Below are 14,514 nucleotides of genomic sequence, written 5' to 3'. Positions count from 1 at the left end.
AAATCACATGTTGTTTTGTTAAAAAGACTGAAAAACAAGTCTGATAGGAATCATATGCTCGGCTGAAACGAAATGTTTCTCCGTTAAATTTTATAGTCAAACGTCAAACTCAGATTGAGTTCTTAGAAACTATAAAAGAGATTTTCTGTTTGTTTCTCTACTGCTGCACAATAACAATCATTTTAAAGGTTTAGGTGCATTATTTTGCACCGTTTGCAGATGTTTATTAGAGTGCAATGACACATGAAACAGTAGAAATGTAAAAAATGTTTATGAGGTCTGGAGTGTGACTGTGACTGAAGCCTGCAGCCACCACAGTTACAACATGGCACAGAGACGTTCACCAGGCAACATTTCATATCAAACCAACGTACAAAAGTAGAAAAAGAGAAGAAGATAGAAGATATTTGGCAAAAATAAAAGTCTGACTGAGGAGAAAACTGTGCTGAGTTCACTGACCTCTGACCTCTGCGTTAAAACCAGCTTCACACCTGTTGTTTTGTCACCGGAGCTGCTCTGAACCTGAGATATTTACTGCATATAAATATATACTGATTATAAATATATACTGTGTGCAGAAGGCTCAGCTGTCAGCTTTGACTTTGAACTTTTAAAAGGCTTAGAAATGTCAAAAAATATATTGATAAACAAGTTTATATTAAATGATTTTTGTCTGGCTCCTATTTAGAGGATAATCATGCTATTTTAAGTTTTTTAAACTACAGCTCCCACGATCCTTAGGGGGTGTTTACAGGAATTAAAATGCTGCTATGCTGTCAGCTTGATGTGTTCTAGATTATTATTATTATTTATTTAAATGTTTATTTTTAAACAATATCTTTATGAAAGGAGGACGGAGGTTGCCAAACTATTTTTATAATAATTTGTATTTAATTAATTAAATAATATGATGTTTACCAAAATATTATAAAAATGTCTGCATTAAATTAATGATAAAATTTTACTATTTTTTGTTTTAATTTGCTTTATTTATTTGCCTTTGTATTGATTCCTCTATAAATTTATTTTACTAAAAAAATGTGCCTTTTATTTATTTTTATTATCTTTTAAATGTATTTATTCACTTTGCATTTATTTATTTTTTATTGTTTATATATATATATATATATATATATATATATATATATATATAAACAAATAAATAGAAAATAATTAAAAGGAGAAAATGACCTAGGAAATAAATTGGGGAAATAATACAAAAGTAAATAAAGAATTTAATTTAAACAGTCAAAATTGATAAATGTATCCATGTAGTATTGCCTAAATTTATTTATAATATTATTGTTGGTGAGTTTAATGACAAATAATGACAAATAATAATTATTTAATCATTTAAAAAATATATATGTATTTTGGCAGCTTGTGTCCTCAATTTTTTTTGCCTATATATCTTTTTTAACACTGAAGAAAACTTGATAATTCTCAGTCAAGTTCTGAAGCCTCTTTTATAAAAAAAAATAAAATAAAAATCTCATTTATGGCAGTTTCCTTGCAATAAATGTCACAGAATAAAATTAGAGAAAAATTACAGTTTATATTGCAGAAATTAGATTTTTATTTCTTATTTTTATATCTTGTTAATAATCTTGTGACCCTTCAGATTAATTTATCCGTCTGTGAGAAAGTCTCAAGCCTCATGTTGGGAACCACTGAATTGAGCTGTTCTATAGGAATGAATGGGACACACACACACACACACACATGAAACAAGCAGAAAGAATAACCGCCTGCAGCCACACGTGTGCTGACTCCGTCTGAATCGTCTGCTGCCGTAAATCAAACGCTCCTCAGCGACTTCAGAGAGACGATTAGGGGCGTGGCGTCACCAGGATCGCTTCATTTCAACGCTCGATTACGGTAATGTCCTGTTCTCCGCTCTAAATGCTACTCTCTCTAAAAACAGTCCCTGCAAGTGCTAATTTTAAAGTGCTCCTCCCCTCATATAAAATTACATGGTGTAAGTGCACCACAGTTAATGAGCCTTATCGCTACCTACACGCTGGAACATTTCGGCTGCAGACTGAGTCCTCGGGCAGCAGTTTGTCCTCCTGTGATCTATTTAAATATAATCGTCTCTCAGTTAAAACCTGCTCGTTCTTGTCTATTTCACTTTTCTCTTTAGTGCAGAAAAGTGGCAGTTGGGTTGGACTTTGTGTATTATTGTTTCAACAGTTTGTTGTAACACTTTTTAAGGTTTTTCTCTGCCTTTTCCCTTAAATCCTTATTTTTTGTTATGGAGTTCTTCATTGTAACAATTTACAAGTAGAGAAATACACTTTCTAGGAAGTCAATGCATGGTTTTCTTCAGTAGTTAATTTCACTTCTTTAGAAGGGGTTAAAAAAAAAAAAATCATTGCTCCATTAATCCTCCTGTTATGTTTGTTTCTTAGGAACAGCAATAATGTTCGTGGGGCGTGTTTAATTATCCAAAAGTGTCAGAAACCATTAAAAAATCCCACTAAACATTGTTTATATATCATGATTAACTCCATTACTACCATTTCAATCAATATTTAGTGCAGTGGTGTTCTTTACCTCTCACAGATCAGGTTCAATGAGGATAATTCACTCGTTTTTCATTAAAAAATGCATGTTAAAACATTTTTTATGTATATTGGAAACATTGGTTTTACATGGCGTTGATTATTTTTAAGTTTTATTTTATATTTTAATTTTTTTTACTATGAAATAATACTAATGGGTCAATTTGACCCGCAACATAACAGGAGGGTTAATAATAATAATAATAATAAGCCTCCTAGAGTTGCTAAGCACACTAGCATTTAAAAACTGTGACATTTTGCAGAAAAATACATTCTTTTCACTTAAGCTGCTTCAAGTTAATGTGTGCAAAAGTCTTTGTGAGTTAATTTCCAACATTAATTAATAGAAAAATATCTTGACAATGCTTATTTGTGAGGGAATCGAGCGCCACAGAGTCCAAAACAGAGGAAGCTAATCAGCTTATTATCTGTTTTCATATTTTATATAACTTCTTCTGGTGGAGAGGAATGATTTGTAGTAATAAAGTTAATAATAATAATATTTAACTGTGTTAACTAAGTGGCGGGGCAGTGGCTGTTTTCATTAATTAGCATCTTAGCATGTTCCCAGTTGCCTTTCATATTAGCTGTTAGCTCGCCAGCATAAGTGACTCAACAGCTAACCCATGCTTGGCTGGTAATATTAGCTGGCAGACAGATAGCATGTTAGCTGTTTGTTAGCCAGCTTCACTAGTTTGCCGATTACCCAGTAAATACTGGTAGCTAGTTAGCAAGCAAGCTAGCTTCCCCATTGTGATTGACAAGCACTCACAATATTTGCTGGCAGCTAGCATGTTAGCTCACCAGCTATTAACCCTGCATGTGTAGTTTCAGAACAAATGTTAGCAGCTTGTTAGCACGCAGGTTAGCTTGGTCACTTGCAACATTTGCTGAATGCTAGCGTGTTAGCGTGTTAGCGCGCTAGCTACAGTAGTTCACCGGCAGGTCTTTATCACAGCAGATATTTTGATTTATCGGAGTAGGAAAAACACAGATGTAACTAATAAAGGGCTCATTTCTAATTAAATGTCCCGGTAAGCCATGACAATGTCAAAATGTCTTCTGTGAAAACGTCCTTTTAGCTCGGGGAGTCCTCGCTGCGTCCCGAAGCGTCCAGCACCACCTGTTTAGTTGTACCTTCTGCTGTGAACGGGGCCTTTACCTCCACCTGGTTCACCCCTTTGCCCTCAAATTAGAATACGAAGCTGGCGGCGCGTGGTGAAACCTCTGCAGCACCACATGTTTTTGTTCTTTGTTTGTTTTCTTGCAGGTTGAGGGTTCAAACCTGCGAGCACCAGGCCCTCTCAGCCGTTTAGGGACCGTAGCGCCGCCACCAGGCTGAGCCCCGCGCCCAGCCCCGTCCACGCCGGCCTGGGGACAGCCCCGCCCCCCTCCAGGTGTAAGGTGTAGTTACAGGAGGGGGTGGGGTTAGTCTGAGCAGGAGCCGCCGGGCTGCGGCTGGTCGTGGTGGGGAGGCGACGCAACAGGAAGTCGTGTTTCATGGCGGAGTACTGATCAGGACCATACGGGATGTTCAGTGTTGTGGTCAAAACCTCATGACCCGGGTACGTCACCTGTCAATCAAACAGATCAAAGGAAACAGTTAGTGTGAGTGTGACACACAGTTCCACCACTAGAGGTCAGTGTGTGTGTGTGTGTGTGTGTGTGTGTGTTTACTGTGAAGCTGTATTCTCCCGGCAGCAGCAGTCTGTAGTATTCTCCGTGTCGGTCGGTTCTGAACGGACACATGTTCCTGCGACCTTTGACCTCCACCACCGCGTTCTGGACCGGCACTCCCGAGCCATCAAACACACGACCTTTGACCCCTGAACACACACACACAGTTTCATTACCAGAGAGGTAAACACAGGTGGACAGACAGGTAACAGGGACAGGTAGCGGGACAAGTGGACAGACAGGTAACAGGACAGTAGACAGACAGGTAATGGGACGGGCAAGTACTGACCCAGGTGGACAAACAGGTAACAGAACAGGTGGACAGACAGGTAACAGAACAGACAGACAGGTACTGACCCAGGTGGACAGACAGGTAACATGACAGACAGACAGGTACTGACCCAGGTGGACCTGCTTGATGAATTGGAGCAGGGAGCCCCGGTTCTCCGTCCACAGGGCAGGGAGCTGATTGGCTGGAGGAAACTTGCAGCAGGAGATCTCCAGAGTTATCTCCAGACACTGAGCCCACACGTAGTTATAGTCCTGCATCCCTCCTGCAGGAGGACAGGTAAATAACGTGCATATCAGCTGTCTGACAGAAAGAAATCCCACCAACCAGATTTAAAAACCAGCACTTGATGTGACATAAACCAGAACTAGAAATAAACTATAATAATAATATTAATAATATTTTTGTTTTTTTGTGTTCCCGGGCTGCAGTGTACAGTACAGTACAGTACAGTAGAGCAGCTGTTCTCAACCTTGGGGTCGGGACCCCAATTGGGGTCGCGAGATGATTTCTGGGGGTCGCCAAATCATTTTGGAAGTCAGCTCTGTCTCCACTGTGTTAAAGTGTTCATGTGTTTTCGTCTTTTTTTGGTCATTTTGTGTTCTTTTTAGTCATTTTGTGTCTTTCTTTAGTCATTTTGTGTCTTGTTTTTGTCATTTTGTGGTCAATTTGTGTCTTTTTTGGTCATTTTGTTTCCTTTTTGGTCAATTTGTATCTTTTTTTGGTCATTTTGTGTCTTTTTTGCTCAAGTTGTTTCCTTTTTGTTCATTTTGTGTCTTTTTTTGGTCATTTTGTGTCTTTTCTGGTCATTTTGTGTCTTTTCTGGTCATTTGTTTACTCTTTTTGGTCATTTTATTTCTTTTTTGGGTGATCTGAACAGTGCGTGTGCGTGAGTGGGGGTCGCGGACAACATGCATGTTAAATTGGGGGTCGCGACTCAAAAAGGTTGAGAACTACTGCAGTAGAGTACAGTACAGTACAGTAGAGTACAGTAGAGTACAGTAGAGTACAGTAGAGTACAGCAGGTAAAGTCTGTGTCAGCGAACCGATCGGGTTGCATTGATCAGGTTTCTGCAGCAGGAAACCAGAGGAGGCCGGTCAGGGACGTTTCTGTCACTGATCCCAACCTGCAGGTTTCCACTGAACTGCTTCCAGGAATTAAAGTCACACTGAATAACTCTGCAGAGCTAAAACACCAACATGCAGTGAAAGTGTCTGAGCCGACACAATATCACATACAAATGATGACATACATTTTCTGGAGTATAATTAGTATTTAATATGAAAAAAACAACAACTAACTAATAGTATAATATTAAAAAGAATATACAAATATAGACAATATTCTATAATAACAACCATCACTATCATCATCATAATGAATAACAAAATATAATATATATTTTTGAATGTATTATTAAAAAATATTAAAATTAAAATTGATTAGAATTTAACATAAAAAACTTAAAAAATAAAAGTATAACAATAATCTACAATAATAATAATAAATAACATATTTGTTATATTTATTATGAAAAGGACAAACTGAGGAATTCCAATTATTATTTCCATTTATTATAAAAATATAATAAATATATAAATAATTTACAAACATAGAGAAAAATCTATAATTATAATAAATAATATATTTTGTAATTTATTATGAAAAAGACAAACTAAGAAATCCTAATTATTAGTAGCATTTAATATAAAAATAAAATAATAAATAATAACTTACAAACATAGACAATAATATACAATTCTAACAAATAAATAATAAATAATATATTTGTTAAATTTATTATGAAAAGACAAACTAAGAAGTCCTCTTTATTATTATTGTTATTATTATTATTATTATTATTTAATATAAAAAATAAATAAAATAAATAATAAATTACAAACATAGACAATAGTATATAATTATAACAAATCAATAATAAATAATATATTTTGTTAAATGTATTATGAAAAAGACAAACTAAGAAATCCTCTTTAATATTACTATTATTATTTAATATAAAAAAATAGATAAAAAATAATTTACAAACATAGACAATAATATATAATTGTAATAAATAATAAAGATTTTACTTTCTTATATTTATTATGAAAAAGAAAAACTCAAAAATCATAATTATAATTAGTATTTAATATAAAAAATAAATTAAAAAAAATCCTAATTTACAAACACAGACAAAAAAATATATTTATAATAGATAATAAATAATATATTTTGTTAAAAACACATACTTGCCCTGAATCACACAGAATCGGTTTGATAAAACCCAGTTTAAAGGCGGCGTGCTGACCTGACAGAGGGTACCACTGGTATCCGTTGGTTACGCCGTCCAGGAAGGGCCTGCTGTCGTCGCAGCCGTCGCCCTGGTGCATGGAGCCGTGGTTGTGGGAGTACACCTTGGCCAGGTGGACGAACACGTCGTTGTCAGGGGAGACGCTGGCCCCGCCCACCAGCTCGCTGCCTGCACAAACAGACAAGAGTTTTATTCTGTTTGTAGGAAACGTGTCGGGAAATAACAAAAAACAGCATCAGCTTGAACCAGAGAAATATGAAGACACTGTTACAGCCAAGAGTCACCTGGATAACTTTACTGAAGAAAACCTACTTAAACCTGCAAGATGGACTTAAATAAAACAGATTTCCTTGGATTTGCAACCATGAATCCAAAAATATTTGGATGAAAACTTCATAAAAATCCAGAATCCTTTACAACTTATAATTCAGTTGAATGCAGTCTAGAGAAAAGATATATAATGTTCAATCTGGGAACCTTAACTTGTCTGAACTTGATGCATATGCGGTTTTTCACGTTTTACGCAAAATCCAAAATATTTGAGTAACAGAACTCAAAAAAATGATCCAGAAAATTCTGTTTATGTGACTTGTTTGATAAGCTGCTGGTGTGCTCCAAACCTAATTTAGTTTTTTGTGTATTTTGGTTCTTTATTTGCGCAAATAATTAATTAACATATAAAAGAAAAAATGTATAGGTGGGATGAGAAAAACCCTTGTAAAAGGACCCAAACTTATATTGAAATTAAAGACAGCTGTGTCCTGTGAGATGCATTCTAACAATCGCTTCAAAAGCCTGCAGCGAACTGGTCAAGTGTGGTTGTAAAGGTGCAATATGTCCGACCACTGAGGAACTGAGCTGGAAATTACGTAAATACATGGCCAAAATGAACATGTCTCCTTGATCAAATAATCATCTAGTGATGTTCTCAATAGCTTTAAATGATTCCTTGACCCAGAAAATGTAGATTTTGACACCAAGATTGACCTTCTAAGTGGCTTGGAAGATATATTGGTTCTCATAGACTTTCAATCAATAATCTTGATAAAGTGGCTCCCATCAAAAATGGAAACTTATGGTGATGGAGAGCATGTGGAAAAAATGTGGTGCTTTTTGTCAGGCATGTCACCTTTATTTTGCTACACCGCCTAACTATATATATCATTAGCCTGCTGCCCCCACGACCCGGCCACAGATAAGTGGTTGAAAATGGATGGGCGGATGGATGGATGAGTGGATGTATGGATGTATGGATGGATAGATGGATGGGTGGGTGGGTGGATAGATGGATGGGTAGGTGGGTGGATGGATGGATGGATGGATGGGTGGGTGGATGGATGGATGGATGGATGGGTGGATGGATGGATGGATGGATGGATGGATGGATGGATGGATGGATGGATGGATGGATGGATGGATGGATGGATGGGTGGATGGATGGATGAGTGGATGTATGGATGGATGGATGGATAGATGGATGGGTGGGTGGGTGGATAGATGGATGGATGGGTGGATGGATGGATGAGTGGATGTATGGATGGATGGATGGATAGATGGATGGGTGGGTGGGTGGATAGATGGATGGGTAGGTGGGTGGATGGATGGATGGATGGATGGGTGGGTAGGTGGGTGGATGGATGGATGGATGGATGGATGGATGGATGGATGGATGGATGGATGGATGGATGGGTGGATGGATGGATGGATGGGTGGATGGATGGATGGATGGATGGATGGATGGATGGATGGATGGATGGATGGATGGATGGATGGGTGGTTGGGTGGGTGGATGGAACAATGGATGGATGGATGGATGGATGGAACAATGGATGGATGGATGGATGGATGGAACAATGGATGGATGGATGGATGGATGGGTGGTTGGGTGGGTGGATGGATGGGTGGATGGATGGATGGATGGATGGATGGGTGGGTGGATGGATGGATGGATATATCACCAATTAACACACAAAAATAAATAAGTAGAAAAAAAAATCCAAAGCAGAAAATACTTAGAAGGGAACCATGCTGGGTTTTTGTTTTGATGTCCTTCTGATCTCATTGTGTGGGAGAGAAGCTCAACTCTTGTATATTTATACGACGCTGCTCAAAAATGTTACTCAGATCCTGTTTCCTGTCTCTCTCTCCCTGCGACATACTTTGAAATCAAAGGACAAAACATTAAACATATATATACAAAATATAGCCACTGGATTATTGTGGACCACCAGTTGTATCTTCATGGAGTTTAACTTCCCTCCTCACTCTGTTGTGGACTCTTTAAACCAACAAATGTGAAGTCAAACTGACTTTTAACTGTTTTAATTTAATGCAAAAACGATAATAAAATGTGTTTTTACCTCCGTTGCTGTTATCATAAGGATAACTGGCCACCACAGCTCCTCCATGCAGGTTTGCAGAAAGAACAAAACTCTCATTCTTCAACCAGCGAATCACAGCTCTGACCTGAGAAAACATCACAGAGACAACTTACAGCTCAACACGTCAGATTTTAAATATTATTTAAATCATAAAGCTGGTGATGCTCTGACACCGACCTCTGCCTCCCGCTTCTCCTCGTCAGGCTGCTGTAGCCGCCGGAGGCCAGCAAACGCATCGGGGAAGTTCCTGTTCAGATCGATGCCGTTATGGTTGAACCTGAAACAGACAGAGTGTTTAATGTATCACTGCTTATTCAACAACACAACAGCATATTTTTAGTTTATATTATTAATTTCAGTCTTTTGTCAGAGGACTTTCCCAGACTGATGGGAATACCATCAGTTTTGCAGGTATTTGTGCAGAAAGTATTAAACAAACTGATATTCTGATGCCACTTGAGGCAAAAATAAGAGATCAAAGTTATTCAAATTGATCCTGAGAGGAAGATAAATGTGAAGTGTTTCCCACGACCCTCCTGCCTGCAGGAAGTCAGTCAGTCTTTATTTAAACAGCAGCTTTACTGCAGGACCACCACTTCTATTTGTAGCCTACTATATTAACTGTACTGTATTTTCACGTTAGAATTTCTTTCACCAAAGTTGTAAATGTCTCATTATGAAATCCAATAAAATAAATGAATGAAGAATTTAAAAATGTCAAATTTATCATTGAATATACCAGAAATTAAATTAGAAATAAATGTAGGCAATAATTAATTGATAAAATGTTAAGTAAATGGATGTTTCTGTTTTAATTTGCCTAATTATCTTTTTAAATTTCTAATAATTTTCTCTTTTTATTTACTGTCTTATTAAATGTCTTAGTTATTATTTATTTCTATACATTTTCTCTGATGTTGATTATTTGCACAATAAAAAACTAAATGCATAAAGAAAAATGTATAATGATACAAGTACGTTAAGTAAGAGAAAAGGGAAATTAACACATGAATAAATGGATGAATATATAGATGAAATTAATTACTTTAAAAATCAATAAACACATTTTAAATAAATTAAAATTAATGTAAATAAAAATGTAAATATAAAATTAAAAATAAAAAAAAAATAAAATAAAAAGGGAAATTAAATTGCAACATTCATAATTAGGCAAATTAATTAAAAGGTACAAAAAAATAAAGCAAATTGAAACCAAAGTTTTTGTTACATTTTCAATGAATTAATGCTAACATTTTATTATTTATAAAAATATACATTATTAAATATACGTATATATTATACATAATATAATATAGATTTTGATTTATATTTTTGATTCATGACTTTGGTAGCTTCTATCCTCCATTATTTTTCTACAAAAAAAAGAAGGATTTAGCCACTAAGGTGAGATAATTTTCATCTCAATAAAGCTTTTATAACATTTGATCAATAACACTGTTCATCAAGTTTGTTTCTGTCCCTGATTTTCTTCACTTTAACTTGCTCCAGTGAGAAGCTTCCTTATACGGTTTGGAAAGTAGTGACCTCAAACACACACACACACACACACACACACACACACACACACACACACTAAACGAAAGTTAAATTTGACCCAAAGTTTACATTTAAGGATATACATCTAGAAAAGTATTTTCTGGGCTTAAGTTGATATAATCTGAATGAAGTCTGGTGCTTTAGGACAAACAATCACTACAGATCTAAAACCTTAAACATAAATGTAAACATCTTTATTTTGAGTCGCCACAATGAGGCTGTGTGAACAGATTTACGTCCCACAATGTGATTAATACAATCACACAAACATCTCCTGAAAACATTACAAGGAGTCAAAACAGTTATAATTAGATACTTTGAGGCTTGAACCGTGACTGTAATCTGTGTGTGTATGTGAGTGTGTGTGTGTGTGATACAGATCTGCAGTGTGTGTCTGGTTTCCTGCTTATCAGAGTGTTTTGGGCGTTGGAGCGTCCCATAGTTTAGTCTATACACATCAAAAATGTCGACTTCAAGTGTGTGCGTCGTCTCAAGTCTTTAAAGTCATTGTTTTGACATTTGGTCTGACACACACACACACACACACACACACACACACACACACACACACACACGTTTTAACCCTGTGTTTGCAGCAGACCAGAGGCAGCAGCTGTTTTCTCCCGAGGAGTTTATCATTGAGAAAAAAAACTCCTTAACCCTCCAAGAGTCCAAACCAGTTTCAGGGCGTTTCTTGTTCTTGTTTTGAGTTTCTGTTCTTGTTTTTCTCTGCAAAAAATAAAATATATATCTAGGCCCTGCAGCTCTGCAGAATCAGCACAATCATGGCTAGAAGTGGGAACAACTCCAACATGTCTCTGTGCAGAATAACACAGTTAGAATGACGGAAATCTGAAAAGAAATAGCTAAATAAAAAACGCAAGAAACTGCAATATTTTATTTAAAAAAAGATAAATTAAGAAATATTTTAAAATATATATAAATAATATTTTATGACATAAAAATGCTAAAATAATAAAATAAAATAAAATGGAATCTATATAAACAACATTTATTCATTGTAGCCACAAGTATCAAGAATTTTGGAGAAAAATAAATTGTCTCTACATATTGTACATATTGAAGTATTGTCATGTTTCCAGTCTCTCCTGTCCTCTCCTCTCTGCTCTGTGTAAACAGCCTCTGCTGTCCTCTCCTCTCTGCTCTGTGTAAACAGCCTCTCCTGTCCTCTCCTCTCTGCTCTGTGTAAACAGACTTTCAGTGAATATTTGTCTCGTGACCGTTGGTCTCAGCAGAATCAATCATGTCTTCAGTGTCTCTGAGGAGAATTTAATGTTTTTAACAGGATCTGGTTAGTGCAAACGTTTATTTTTGGACACGTTTTAAGTTTAGATTTGACTATTTTTCCTGACAGAGGCGTTTATTACACATGATTCATTCAAGAACGATTGGAAATTTGGAAAACAAATGATTATTTTTCTTTTTACAGTTTCTGGTTATGATAAATGGTGTAATTTTGGTAATTTTTAAAAGAAAACATGCACATTTTAAACCTGTGGAATTCGAACGTCTGTATCATCAGCATAGAAAAGCATTTTACCACTTTATTAGGTACACCTGTACAATATAATATAATAATAGTGATATATTGACAATGGATCACATGACTACTTGTCAAAGTGAAAGGGTGCCTGTTTGTGTGTGTGTGTGTGTGTGTGTGTGTGTGTGTGTGAGTACCTGCCCTGGCTGTAATAACAGTCTGTGTTGGACGAGTCGAAGCCGTCGGGGTTCATCGTGGGCAGGATGTGGATGCGGGTGCTGTTCAGCAGCTGCAGTGACCACGTTTCGTTGTTACGGTAACCACGCAGCAGGTCGTCGATCAGCTGGAGCATAAGCACCCGGCCCAGAGCCTGCACACACACACACACACACACACACACACACACACACACACACACACACACACAGAGAACACACGATAAAAACCACTAAAGGTATGATTAAATATTAAAAAAGATCAGCAAACATTTTTAGTCATTTCTTTTTTTATTGATATCGTTTATTTTTTAACTTGGCAGCTTTCATCCTACATATTATATTTCTACAAAAAAAAAAGATTATTTTATTTTATTTTACTATCTTATTTTGAAAAAAATACAGATTTCTCTGTTGTTGGAAACATTTGGGATAATGCGTGTACTCAACTCAACAGAAAATATTGACTTTAAGTTAGTTATTTATATTCTTGCTTTAAATATGAAAAGATCAAAATGAATTTGATTAAAATGTGAATGGAGTCTGGTGCACAAACTGAAGCTATGATGTGACTTCCTCTTGTGGCTGCTGCTCAGTTTCACACGTTATTATTCCTTCGTTCCTCGACCCGACTCCTGTTATTCTAACGTGACATGACATCTCGGCTCGGTGCATGTTCTCTCCCGCTGGAAACGGCGGGGGAGGAAGGAAGTGATGTCGTGAGTCAGCGAGGAATCGAAACGTGATCCGGAGTCGAGTCAGAGGCTGTTTTTCTGAGACGGAGAACTTTGTGAATGAATGAGAGCCTCAGGGGGCAGAAAGAGAGAAGGGTGGGAAGGGTGGGAAAGGTGAAAAGGCGTGTTGAATCTGTGTGTGTGTGTGTGTGTGTGTGTGTGTACAAAGCAGCCGCACACACACATGTCAGGACTAGCGCTGCCGACGGCCATCGTTTTGTTTCCTTCGTCTAAACTATCTCCCTCTTCTCTCTCACATCTTCACAGTCGAACCAGAACTTAACGTATCTCTAAACCAGCATTGTGTTTGAATCAAAGGCTGATGAATCTGTCTTTTTTTGTTGCCACAGAGCTCCTTTATTCTACAAAAAACTATTAAAATCACATCAATGAGTTTCACTGTTACACTGACTGAACACACACACTGTAATTTATTATGACTCAATCGTACAAACACCATCCTGCTGCCACGGATACTCACTAAATCAGCAAATGTGGTTTAATCTGCCGCTGAAAACAGTCCCCGCTTACAAATGCACTACAGTCATGGAAATTTTTTTTAGACCACCCTTGTTTTCTTCAATTTCTTGTTCATTTTAATGCCTGGTACAACTAAAGGTACATTTGTTTGGACAAATATAAAGATAACAACAAAAATATCTCATAAGAGTTTGATTTAAGAGCTGATATCTAGCCATTTTTTTGTTGATGTTTTCATGTTTTCTTGATAATGATTTTGGTTATTATCAAGAAAACCATGGAAAATGTCTAGATATCAGCTCTTAAATTAAACTCTTATGAGCTAATTTTGTTGTTATCGTTATATTTGTCCAAACAAATGGACCTCTAGTTGTATCAGGTATTAAAATTAACAAGAAATTGGTCTAATTTTCTATTTCATGACTGTATTTAATTATCTCATGACTGTAACTAATGATGTCACCATGAAACTTATCTTTAAATAAGTAAATAAAGGCATTATTTTATTAAATATGTGCTAATTTGCACAGATTTCCAGAGTACAAAAGTGAATGTTGGATATACTGGATAAAGCCAAAAGTTTGTCAACAAAAAAGAGAGAAAATGTGTGTTTTGGATGTTTTTTTTCCACTAGTCTGAAAGAAGTCGTGTTCTGGAGGCACAAAAATGAAAAATTAACCAATTAACTAACTACCGTATGAGCTGTTAAGTCCCAGACTCGCTGCAGTGAGATGGTTTCGCCGTGATAACCAACCAAGCCATGGAGCAGCACGAAACATTGAGAAGCAGCTGCTTATAGAG

The 14,514-nt window shown here is 36.4% G+C and overlaps 1 protein-coding gene across 1 annotated transcript in view; it reads right to left on the bottom strand.

Moving 5' to 3' along the window:
* Nucleotides 1-2,168: 2,168 nt before the first annotated feature.
* Nucleotides 2,169-14,514, bottom strand: part of cpm (carboxypeptidase M) — a 31,606-nt gene continuing 19,260 nt past the window's right edge. The window contains exons 4-10 of the mRNA XM_059325803.1: nucleotides 12,482-12,654; nucleotides 9,404-9,503; nucleotides 9,206-9,311; nucleotides 6,843-7,013; nucleotides 4,643-4,795; nucleotides 4,242-4,390; nucleotides 2,169-4,138 (exon numbers count right to left, since the gene is read on the bottom strand). Of these exons, the coding sequence (XP_059181786.1) occupies nucleotides 3,869-4,138; nucleotides 4,242-4,390; nucleotides 4,643-4,795; nucleotides 6,843-7,013; nucleotides 9,206-9,311; nucleotides 9,404-9,503; nucleotides 12,482-12,654 (1,122 nt within the window). The 3' untranslated portion in view covers nucleotides 2,169-3,868. The remainder of the gene's footprint in view (nucleotides 4,139-4,241; nucleotides 4,391-4,642; nucleotides 4,796-6,842; nucleotides 7,014-9,205; nucleotides 9,312-9,403; nucleotides 9,504-12,481; nucleotides 12,655-14,514) is intronic.

The sequence above is a fragment of the Centropristis striata genome, chromosome 22, assembly GCF_030273125.1.
Source record: "Centropristis striata isolate RG_2023a ecotype Rhode Island chromosome 22, C.striata_1.0, whole genome shotgun sequence".
Taxonomy (NCBI): Eukaryota; Metazoa; Chordata; class Actinopteri; order Perciformes; family Serranidae; genus Centropristis; species Centropristis striata.
This window is presented reverse-complemented; position numbering and strand designations above follow the sequence as displayed.